Raw genomic sequence first — 12,879 nt, 5'->3', positions numbered from 1 at the left:
ACCAGCATTCCTGGAAACACACAGCACCTGACATTGATCTGAGTAACAGTAGTTACACTGTGTTCTGTGAAAACAGTGTAATTAACCTGCTGCTAAACCTGTAATTAGCTGTTTAATACATCGTTCATTTAGGCCTTGAATCACTTGTGCCCACCTTCCAAAATACATCCAGACACTGCTTGAAGTATAACAAAAAAATTTTGCTCCAATAATACTGGAGCCCACTCCAAAGGGAAAAATGTGTTATCGAAATTTCAACGTGTTCTTTCTCAACCCAGCCACGTTTTCGTAAACCATTTTGCTTTAATGCCCATAGTGTGGTACTACAAATGACCCTTGAGTAAAAAAGTATTTTTTGTCTCCAGCCAAGCTGTAAAGGAGAAAGGAGAAATGAAGTAAAGGCTTAATTCTTCTTTTAATCTCTAAACCCATGAAAAAACTACTAGCAATGGTTGATTTTAAAAGCATCTGGGAAGCAAATAATTAATGCAGCTAAGGGAGGATTCCAATCTTGATCCCCTGATAGCAAACCGATCCTTTTATTTCTAGGCCACTGTCTGCCCCAGAAAACTATTTTATATTTTTGGAGATTGAATGTTGATTCAAAGTGTTCAACTGTTATTTGTTCCCATTTAACAACTGGGCTCAATTGAAGTCCTGACTCCTCTGCTCCAAGCACACCTAGCCCAGTGTTTTTGACAACATTTTTGAGCCAGCCACATACACAACCTTAGAAAAGTCCTGCGGCTCACCACCAAGGCAGAGGTGGATAGAGTAGCCAAAAATGGTACTCAAGTAAAAGTACTGTTACTTCAGAATAATATTACTCAAGTAGAAGTAAAACGTAGTCAGCCAAATAATTACTTGAGTAAGAGTAAAAAAAGCACTTGGTGAAGTACTGAGTAACTGTTGAGTAACATCTGATTTATTTCTTAATGAGCATTCTATCAGATGAAATAAAATAATCTTTAGGTAAATTCCAGTGCTTCAATAAAAGTTATCCAGTATCCCTGATAAAAGTAACAAGCTCAGTATAGCCAAAACTAGCCAAGTAACAGTTCTGTTTCTTCTTCATAAATCTACTCTAGTAAAAGTAAGTAAGTAAGTATAGTGATTTAAAACTACTCCTAGAAGTACTTCATTTTGAAAAACTTACTCAAGTAAATGTAACAGAGTAAATGTACTACCCACAGGACAGTGGATGGGAATCACTGGCCATAACCTAAAAAAGTAGTAATTGACTGTTAGCCAAGTTGTGTGTGTCAAAATGCTTTTGTTTTTTTTTCAATATAAAGTAGGGATTTGTTCAGGACAAAATTGGTATTTTAAACAATAACATTACGGCATACAACTAAATCTATGCATTGCAGATATTTATATGATCCACGGTAGTAAAATTACTTTCTGCATAAGTATGTGCTTTGATCATTGTACTTGACAGAATTGTCAGAAAAGTTGCTCTAGCGAAGGCTGATGTCTGCACTGACATCCATCACGCTAGTTAATGAATTATTAACAGCCCCTTGTTCCTCAGCTTCTCCAGATTATAATGTACACAGAGCTGAATTGTCAAACCTGTAATTATGAATTGGTAAGTTGGTTCAGCTTTTTGATCTTCCTTGTATCCACATATCAGTGAATCTGTGCGACACTGGTAACAATAATTATTGTAATGTGGGTGTAACGGGTGGTGCTGATTCTCTGCATGTACCAGACCAATTTGGCTCTAAGGCCCAGGGGCTTGTGGGTAATTAAGACATTAAATCCACTGAGGTGAAGGGGCTCATCACTCATCGGGCAACTAGTGCTAAGCACACTAGACCACACCAGTATTAATACCGAACCCCAGTAGTATTGTCATTGTATTTAGTACACAGATAGTGTATGGCATTGTTTTGTCACATCTCATATTTGCTGGTTTATGTACTTATAGATAGTAAAAAAACACACAATCAAAACATGTTGGTGCTGCTGACTTTTCTTGCAATTATAATGAAAAACAATGATTTTTTTCATTTCATGAGTAAGCTTTAAACATTTTCTCTGATAAATATATCTAATAGGTGCTTGTATGGTTCCTATCACTACTACAACAGCTACAACTAAATACAACTACTGCTAATACTACTACTCCTACTGCTGCTCCTACCACTACAACTGCTTCTGCTATGACTAATGCTACTGCAACTACTTGTTCTACTGCTTCAACGCCACTACGAATACTACCACTACCACGAATGCTGTCACAAATGATTTGGTCAGATGGCGAGAAAGGAGTCAGGCAATCCCAACTGCTCCATCTAGAGTATTCCCGGTTATATAGGGTATTCCAAAAACACAAATACGTATTCCCTTCTGCTCAGCTTTGTAGGTTGTTGTACTGAAATGTAATGCTTTTAATATAAAATGAACCTACAGTATGATGTGCACAGGAGTTTTTCATATACTACTGTTTTTATTGTTGTGCTCACGTTCAAACATTTGGCCATATTGACACCAAGCCTGAGGTGCTGACCTGCCTTAGCTGCAAGGGTATCATTACAAATTAATGCCTTCGACATCTGAGTTTTCGAAGAATCAGTTAGGATTGAGGTCGTCCCTGGTGACATGCTGCTGCCTTGCTCTCGGGTGTAATTTTAGCATCATTACAGACTATAGGGTTTGTTGACGTATTATCTCATCATTATCTCATTCCTAACAAACTGTGCCACATTTTGATTGGAACAGAAGTGAGACTTCCCATTTTAGGTGTTACCCGGAGGCTAATTGGTGTTAGCGTCCCTTGGCTGTGGATTGACTGGTTCCACAAGTCCCACGAGGAACCCAAATTCAGCTTTGTGACCTGCTTTCTCAGCAGGACTGAGTCTGATTGGCTGACAGATGTTTAGAGGACATTTATAAATGAGGTGGGGTGACTGCAGGGTGATGATTATTTTGCTTCTGTCATTTCCACTGTCCCCTCTCAAGAGTGTTGTGCTTAGAAAAGCAGATTAAATTTATACTGAAGCTCTGACTTGCCAGAAATATTTAGCTATCTCGCAAGTTTTGTGTCCCCAAAACACATTTCCACATTTTTTTATTTGCTTATGCAAAGAGCAAGATCCCCTTACACAGACAAGCCTTAATGTAAATAAGCAATAAAATAATTAATTAGATAATGATGGCCTGCGTAGTTAATTATAATTACAAGTTAATTGGGGAAGCTATGAAGCTATGTGCCATGAGGGATAATCAGGTTTGATGGAAGAATTATTCAACATCTATTTACTACAAATAATTGTATTTGTGACAGTGACAGACAGAAAGATTGAATCATCTTACACTAGGTTTTATCTGGTGCAAATGGCTTTAAAAACTAAAAAAAGATACTCTTCTTTGTGTCTTTCTTTAATTCCTGCGAGTGCTGTGTTCAACAAAAGAGTCCAAGGTTTACTTATACTTATACTTATATAAGTAATTAAATTGCAATTACATTGAAACTAGAAGATCATTGTATTTTGATACATAAGCTTTTTGGTACTCTTTGTTTGGTAAATTTTGAGTGCTGTGGGTTTTTTTTGTAATGTAAAATATGGTTCAAAAATGCTGGGAAACACTTTGGAGAGTAGAGTAGATTTGCATCTGAAAGGTTGGTTACATTCAGAGTGTGTTGTTTGTAACTTTGATTATTAAACAACAATAGTGAAACCTGGAGGAATCACAGTCTCTGTGTTGGGTTAAAAATGATTGTCCAAAGGGCAAGGGTAGCTTGGAAGCCACCAACAATAAAGACTTGTTTTGCCTTATACAGTATGCTAAAATATGGTGTTGAAAAGAGCCGCTGATTTGTTTTGTTTTATAAATGTTTCATTACCCCTTTGATATGCATTTCTTTCACAACTGCTTCCATTATATTCTTTGTTTTCAGTTCTTTATGGTTTTTGCCTTTTCTAGATTTCAGCCCCCTTGTGTTTGTTTTCTGTGTTCTTTACCTCTTTTATCCACACGCGTGTGTCTGTGTTGCCTGCTCCACCCTGATGTGATTCACCTGTGTCTCATCAGATCCACCTGTGTCCACTTAACCCAAGTGGTTCAGACTCTGTGCTTTCTTCTTGTCTGTTCTGTTTCCCTTATGGTATTTTTTCCTGTCATTTGTTTGATGTTTTGTTCTCCTCGCCTCATTTTGCATATGTTCTGCTCTTTGTGTTCCGGCCTGCTTGTGTCACGTCTTGAATTCTGTTTATTTTTGAAGGGTAAATGCCTTGAATGCCTTGTTTGTTTATGAATTTGAAGATAAACCACTTTTTTTAGGTCTTTCCTTTCACTAAATGAAGACCAATAAATATACAAACACTTCAACTTCTAGCTTTTCATGTGTCTGAATTATTTATTATGTTAATTAAAATATTCATATAAGCCGTTTCAACTCTGGGTTTATACTATTTAAAATTCTTTGAATAACATTTCTGTTTTTACTACGAGATAAAACATTATGCAGCCTTGTCAGCCAGATCTCAAAAGTAAAAAGTAAGTAAATAATACTGTATGTTTTTATGGCCCTGCTTCAGTGTGCTCACCATGTGATCCCTTTTTGTCTTCCTCAGGTTTACCAAGGAACTGGCTTCACTTTCCCCGTCTGACATCCCACTGATCCACATCACTGCCGCAATCTGCTCCGCACTGTGCCTGATCCATGGATAGTGCACGCCCTCCCAGATAGGATGCCTGCCTTGCCCAACACCCTGCATCCCCTCCTGCCCATCATCACCACCACCACCTCCTTCTTTTCCTCCTCTTCCCCACTTTTACCCCCTGTTTTTGTCAACAGTTATTTGAGGGTCCACACTGCCCCTCTCCAACATGGTGGATGAGGTAACCATCATGAAGGATGACGTCATCACCGCCAACACGCTGGCTTGGCTGGTCTGCTCAGGGGTCTCCATCCTGGCCAACACTTGGAGCATCCTCAGCGTCAGTGCCAAGCAGAAGAAGTGGAAGCCGCTGGAATTTCTCATATGCACACTGGCAGGGACGCACATCCTCAACATGGCCATCCCCATTACTATGTACTGTGTCATAACGCTGCGCCACCATCACTCCAACTACGAGTGGAACGAGGGTCTGTGTAAGGTGTTTGTCTCCACGTTCTACACTCTGACCTTGGTCACCTGCTTCTCCGTCACCTCTCTCTCTTATCACCGCATGTGGATGGTTCGCTGGCCTGTCAACTACAGGTGAGATAGTCCCTTAATCTCTGCGTAAGCTGTTATTATGATATAAGAACGGGCATAATCCTAAAGGATTCTGTGACAACATTTGAATGTTTACAGTGATTTTTCTCATTTCGCAATGGGTCTTGGGACACAACTACCGCGATAGAAGAGGAATTACTGCACATATATATATGTATGAGTGAATGGCAGCAGTTGACGTCCCCCAATTTTGTTTTTACCTATATTTTATTTTATCCTCAACTGTTATAATCACGTCACAAAATAGGCCTTAACTACTCTACGTGGATTGAACATTTCCAAAAGAACACACCAAGTCGCCAACCAATGACAAAAGCAAATTGGAAGGAAAAACTTGAGCTGCCACATGAGCAGAGAATTCCTGTGCTTCATTAGCAAAAGCTACTAAAGAAAAGTATGGCGTGTTTGTCTATACTGCCACAGACAATACAAGCAATACAGTCTGAACTGTTCTGACCCTTATTTATTGGGTCTAGTAAATACTGGTTATTAGGAACACCTGCTCATTTTAAACCAACCCTGAGCATCTGCCAGCTCCAACATCTTGCTTCGTTTGGCCCTGTGCAACAAGTGGTATCACAAAGTAACTCTGAATATCTCACATTCACATTCAGCACACTGCTGCAGTAACACCATTTTGGTCTTGTTAGACTCCCCAGACATCTGCTATTCACACATAATCAGATGTTCTCCAGCAACATTGCAACATTGCTAGTTCCTTCACAGAAAGTGTTTAAATTCTATGTCTGTCCGTATGCTGGGATGGACTAGAGATGCTTTGACACGATGACCTGCTCCAAAGATTATTAAACAGCTATTATTGATTTCCGAACCAATAAAATCTACTGCTTTAACTACTCTTGCTTTTTTAAAAAGGATAGGGATTTTTTTTGTTCATTTTTTTAGACACACGATGTAACTTGTGTATTTTATATGTTCAAATGTATATCATATTTATATGTGATAAACATATGCTACAATGACACAGAGAGACAGAAACTAAGACTATAATCCATTCTGATCAAATCTTTTTTCTATTCCCTCTCTTCCCTCTGTCTTTTGTCAGTAAACAAAGCGTGATTGTTCTTCCTATAGCATCAGTCCTGCAGATGCTCAGTCTGGAATCAGTTCAGCCAAATTCCCAGCTCCATGCAGTAAAGCACACATTTGAACAAGTTGAACCAACACTTTCTAATCTGTTCTCCAGCTATATTGGTTGCGCAGCTGCCATTATTGGCAAATGTTCTCACAGAAATATCTGGCTTTATATAACGTCTTCTTCTCACTCATCAAACATAATTGTCTTATCTCCTGCCTGGAAACACTGACTGGCCTCTCATTGGCTCTTCTAGTTGATTTACAGCTAGCTTAAAGGTTAGTTTGCAGCATTCACTTCATCAATGACCTGAGTTCTTTCAGTGTGAGCACACGGGGCAGAGTAGATGGGTATGTGTTCATCAGTAAGAATTCTAATGGAAGTTAGTTACTGTTATCTGTGTTAGTTCAGGGGGGTCACTGGCACAAAGGTCAAGGTGGCCCTCAACTCTAAGAAACATCCTTTCATCATCACTGCCCCACATAGTCACAGTTTGTAGTCCAGCATTGACCTCAATCACTGTGAAAAAGAAAACAGAGCTCATTACCAAGCTGACGTCAGTTTCTCAGACAGTGGCAAACAAGTGACGGTGGAGAAGGTTTTCTTCTTCATGCTGTTTTTTTACAGGCTCTCATGAGCTTTACTGCCCTCACACCCCCACTCCCAGCTTCCAGTGCTCCAGTTTGTCTCATGTGTAGGGGCGTAGACTGCCATGTCTGTCTGCTTCTGTCTCTGCCCTTCTGTCTGTCTCTAATTAGTTTCATCACACTCACCTGTGTTCTGTGCTTCACTGTTGATTACTCTCACTCGTCTCACCTGGTGGCCTGCATGTATATATTCAGCTCTCACTCACTCACTCTGTTTTGCTGGGTCATTGATGCAGTTTCTGTTGTGTGTTTTCTTGTGTTCTCTCTGTTCCTGCTCCTGCCTGGCCTGTGATCTCAGTAGTCAGTTACTCAGTTCAGTTTTTGTTTGTTTTCCTGCTAGTTTAGAGTTTGGACATTGTTAATAAAATTCTTAGCCTGATTTCTGTTTCCCACATTTGGGTTTTACTGTGCCCCCTGTCTGAAAGCTCCGTGAAAACCCAAATTACACACTTAACAAACAGGATGGACAAAAGGCATAAACCAGACTTAATGATACTTCACAGCACCTGGAGCTCAGCAATGCTATAATCTGTGTCCACTCTATAAACAATCATTGGGGCAGCCAGGCAAAGCCCTGAACGTTTCAGTAATGGTGTGCACTTTCATCAAGAGCATGTATGGCTTCTCTGTTGTGATTTCTAAGTGTAGACAAAACTACAGGGGGTCATCGACTAACGTTTGAGTTCCGTTCTTACTGTGTGACATAGATTTTTGGCGTAAGTCAGAACTCATGAACTGTACATAAGTAACTACGTATGTCACTAACACTAACACAAATGGTTACATGATAATCTTGGACATAAGAACATCAGAAGAGTCTGCCTTATGGTTGGAGCCATAATGAACGGCAAAAAAACAAACTGAAACGTGAATGTAGGGGTACAACCAAGGAATGTTAACAAGCCCGTCTTCCGTGTATAGCGCTGCGTGACATGTTTGTCTGCTCCGCTTGCCAACTAGTTCCCGTGTTTTCGCGCTGTACATCAGAATGATGGAACAAAACTCTCAATAAATTTACGAGAAATGATGACTTAACCACGAAATGATGCATGTCAAGGACGCTGTAAACTGAGGACCCACTGTACAGTTGAAGAGGGCTTTAAGATGCATTATTAGCGCCAACAAGAGGCCAGAGCTACCTACTCTATGTTGTCAAATCTGTTGACTCCAACCAGCCTACTTCACCTCTGTGCAACGAGAGGTCAAAGACGTTAGCTCCGGTCTTACACCTTGTAGTCTCCCCTTTATCTTTCATTTAATTTGCACCACACATGGCTGCCTTGTCTCTGACATTAACACACAGTGAAAGACTAAATTATGAATTCCTGTCATGTACTTGTGCAGCTGCTCCCATCACCCTCTGCTCCCACGATCTCTTAGGAGCATTTCCTATGTAACACTTTTTTTTTCTCCTTCTGGTAATAGATTTAAGGAGTGCAAAGATAGGAGATCCTGCTGCCCTGTTGTGTCAGTGTATACTAAAATCCACTGCATGTACTTATATGTATATTTTTAACTTTATTTTTGACACCCAGCCAGTTCTCCTCAAGCGTGTTAATAAGAAGAACTAAGGAAAAGACCCAAGTGGTTGTGATTAAGGTGGACAGACTGGATTTTCCGGCAGAATTATTCCAGAAATGTGGCTCTTGGTAGAGAAACAATGTTTTTCTTTGGAAACAAAGAAAGTATTCATTATTAACCTATGACTTTATAACTGTTACCACTGTACTAAGTCTACTTCTTGTTGAAGTATCACTTAAATAATGAATATATATGGCAAAAAGCTGACACACACAGTATTATATACATTCTTTTGATTGCAAAAGCACAGCACTCAAAGTCTGTGATCTGTTTATAAAATCACTTTCTGCAGGCTTGAAACAGATAAAACAGACTGCATTTATAATTAAAACTAGAAATATGTTTAAAATTGACAGCTTTTTCAAGTCATGAAATATTTACAATGTTCCAGAGCAGAATTCTCGAAAGTCCTGGTATTGGTACTTTTTTCAGGCCTTGTATTTAGTTCTGCTAACATTAACCAGCTAACAGTTAACAGTGAAGTTGTTTCCCTCTCAAATATATGTACAATATAGAGCAGGGATGTTGAACTCAGTCACACCAGGGGCCAAAATTTCCCACAAACAGGGGTCAAACAGTGTAGTGATTTCTTAGAATGCAAGGAGGCAGGTCACAAAATCAATGTACATTATGGTAGGTGCACTTTATGCGTAACCTACATAAATGTGTGCTGGGTTAGAATTGGAATGTGAGAAATTACAATTGTGACTAACTCCCCATAGAAATGGTATATACACACATTTAACTCATCCAATAAACATTAGACTCTGTACCATAGACGACCATACCAAGTTAGCTTTGGTGGACCACATAAAGTAATTTGGCGAGCCAGATTCAGCTGGTGGGCCTTGAGACATATGTGCTGTAAATGGAAGGGTTGGATTTTCAAGGCTTTTCATTAGGTCCACTTTTTTTTTGGTCCCAGAAACTCTCCTGCATCTCACGTGTGAGTCTGGAGTCAGACACATTCGACACGGTTACACCATTGGTCTGAGGTGTAAAGGGACAAAAAAGACCAACTAAAATAGACCTTGATGATAAATGGACCGAAGATTTTCAAAAACAATTCCTTTCCGTCAGCAAAGTATTTTGCTTACGTCCATTTGTCATCACTTTATCTGAATGTCGACCTACTCAGTTGCTCTTTTATTTATATTGTTTCAGGGAACATCTGTTTTGTGGCATGTACATTAATTCACCTGACCTTATTTTGTGATTTTGTTCATTCAGTTAGAAAGAAGGATTTTCTCAAACAATAAACATCTGTTGTGAACCACAGAAGTGCAGAACAGAAATCTTACTTCATGCTTTATCTGCTGCTTCTTTTCTTCAGGCTGAGTAACACCAAGAAACAGGCAGTGCACACAGTAATGGGCATCTGGATGGTCTCCTTCATCCTGTCCACCCTCCCAGCAGTGGGCTGGCACGACACCATCGACCGCTTCTACACGCCCGACTGCAGATTTATTGTCACAGAGATCGGCCTGGGCTTTGGCGTTTGCTTCTTGCTCCTGATAGGGGGCAGTGTGGCCATGGGTGTGATCTGCATCGGAATCGCTCTTTTCCAAACCTTCTCCATTCAGGCAGGGCACAATGCAGACAAGAACAAATTCAACGTCCCCACCATAGTGGTGGAAGATGCCCAGGGGAAGCGCCGGTCGTCCATTGATGGTTCAGAGCCTTTGAAGACATCTCTGCAGATCACATACCTGATCAGTGGTATTGTCTTCATCTACGACTTCCTGACTGGCTTCCCCATACTGGTGAGCTCACTGTCCAATCACGTTACAGATACACGTATACATCCCTATTGGTCCAAATCAAATAGGTTAATATATCCAAACTGACCAATAAGGACTAACCTGATTATTATTAAATTTCCAGTTCCTTACTTACAAATGCAAGTCAAATGTACACGTTACCTTTAGTAGAAGAACAGTAAGGCAACCAATATGGAGGGAAAGGACGAGTTCCATTGGATAAGTCTGTGTCCAAAAACTATGAAAGCTCAAACAGACGTTACACTTGGCTAATGTCACAAAAACAGCAGCGCTCCAATAATTATTTTGTTTGTGTTCAGAGGACGCTCCATCTTCAGTATGTTGCTGACGCTCATCGTGCCGTAGTAATAAATTAGTATTAATGAACGTCAGTCATTGTTCCTATTTACAGGGATATTATACACATTACAGCCTATCTAAGAAAACAGACCCACACACAGACGTAGAGTGAGGGCAAGGTGATGGATGTTTTCTGTGACCTCATTGTCACATTAATTTAGGTCAAGAGCCCTGAATGGAGTCAGCAGTACAGAGTGAGAGAGAGAGAGAGAGAGTAAGAGTAAAATAGTGGGTGAGACTCTCCACCACAGAACACTCTATGCTCCATTATTTACATGAACTGTCAAGTGGTTCATGTGGCTCTGTAAGTAGGACAGTTTATGGAGTGGAGATGTTTAGGATCAGTATAAAACAAAGGACAGAAATAAACTCTGGATGTTTCATATTTCCAAAAGCATTATTATTTTTTTGACTTTGGCTAACTTTTTCATCTTTCAGGGCACTATTTTTCAGTTGAATATTTAGTGTCTAATAACATTGAGAGAAACAGAAGAATGAAATGTCCTTTTTTTATTTTTATTCAAAACAGATGAATCCACCTGTGCCTCATTCATCCAGATCTGTGACAGTGCGATTAAGTGACTTTAGTTCGTCCCAGTTCCAGATGACTGATGCAGTGTTGTTTCCTGCGTTGGTTGTTTTTCTACAAACACAGACTCGTCTGCCTGGTGATAGTAATCATCACTTGCTTTCTGTTTCTACCCTCAGGATCTCATTCATTTTTAACAACTCAGGTCATTGTTTGTTTTTTTTTTTTTTCTCTCATCGTCAACTTGACAGTTGAAAAGTAAGCCTTGGGCTCATTGTTTGTGGTGCAGCAAAGTCAGCCACCCTGTCATTCAGAACGGCTGGAGTGACTTTATTATAGCCCACATCACACATTCCTTTGTCTCATATCTGAACCCTGAGGATTTCTTTTTAAATTAGCTTTTTGATTGACATGAATTTGTGGTCACACTGACTAAGAAGTAGACAAACACAGTCAATCATAGGGCATCAATGATGCTGGGTTTTTTTTTTTTTTGTACATGCTGTTCATTTAAATGTGTCTTTTTAATTAGTTTAAATGGACAAAAGAACACATCTTTTTCTTTATAAAACAAAATTTGTATTCAGTTTTCCCTGATGTCTGCTGAAAGCTAACTTAGAATGAGTCATATTTGGACATTATTGTTTTTGAATGATAATTACATACTTAAAGTGTAACTGTCATCACCATAATGTACCAAATGAACACTAATGCACTAATCTACCTTTGCAAGTGAGTCATCACAAAGAAAATTATTGTCTTATTTAATGGAAAAATAACTCCCAGTACTTGCTAACCACATTCTCTAAATTATCATTATTCTATATTTGAAAAAATCCCTCATATTCTCTACTAGTCTATAGTCTCTAAATGTCTCTATTGGTCCAACAAGTCATATGTTATTACACTTCAGGTAATAACATAAAAACAAACCAAGTGCCTTTGGCTATAAAGATTTAAGCCCACTCAGGTCATTTATGGTACTGCGGTCAAAGTGCATTTCAGAGTGATGAAGTGTGGCTTAGACTTTAATATAAATACATAATTTATATTAAGTCTGTGGAATTAGCCCACAAGCGAGACAAAAAAAAAAACAGAAAGTAAATAGGGTTTCAGTGCTTAAATAAACGTCATTAATAATTCTGCCATGATGAGTAAAATTACTCAGCATTGGCCTGGTGGTAGAACATTTAGGATTCATAAATGTTTGGATGCAAACTTACTGACTCTTGTGGATTAATTTTATTTTAAAAAATACAGGTACCATAGACTAAAGAAAAGTAAATTTGATTATACGTTTATTTACACAGACACGGGTATATCACTCTTACACAACATCCTATAGTGTTTCTGCACATATAATAAAGTGTGTGTGTGTGTATAATAGTCAGGGTTGTACAGGAGCCTGATCACATTTCCACTGTACTGACAGAAACAACGACCCCTCCGCCAGCCATCTCTATGGCCTTATGTAATGAGCTATTTAAATGCATGAAACTCTGTAACACACAACTGAGGGGACAGATGAAAGAAAAACAGAAGAAGCATACATATGTAACCAAAACAAGAATATTGAATGGTGGGGAAAAAAAGTCATAGAATTTTGATAATATCAGCAAACAGCATGTCATTTGACATCAAACGTGAAAAGACTCATATTTACATCATATCACAT

At 39.1% G+C, this 12,879-nt stretch overlaps 2 protein-coding genes across 4 annotated transcripts in view; both read left to right on the top strand.

The window, feature by feature from the left end:
* Positions 1-12,879, top strand: part of LOC103384526 (ER membrane protein complex subunit 3-like) — a 629,629-nt gene that overhangs the window by 524,065 nt on the left and 92,685 nt on the right. The gene's annotated exons all lie outside the window — the stretch shown is intronic.
* Positions 1-12,879, top strand: part of gpr153 (G protein-coupled receptor 153) — a 29,069-nt gene that overhangs the window by 7,176 nt on the left and 9,014 nt on the right. The window contains exons 2-3 of the mRNA XM_008317992.3: positions 4,584-5,213; positions 9,889-10,318. Of these exons, the coding sequence (XP_008316214.1) occupies positions 4,840-5,213; positions 9,889-10,318 (804 nt within the window). The 5' untranslated portion in view covers positions 4,584-4,839. The remainder of the gene's footprint in view (positions 1-4,583; positions 5,214-9,888; positions 10,319-12,879) is intronic.

This window comes from Cynoglossus semilaevis, chromosome 10 (assembly GCF_000523025.1).
Source record: "Cynoglossus semilaevis isolate Cse_v1.0 chromosome 10, Cse_v1.0, whole genome shotgun sequence".
Taxonomy (NCBI): Eukaryota; Metazoa; Chordata; class Actinopteri; order Pleuronectiformes; family Cynoglossidae; genus Cynoglossus; species Cynoglossus semilaevis.
This window is presented reverse-complemented; position numbering and strand designations above follow the sequence as displayed.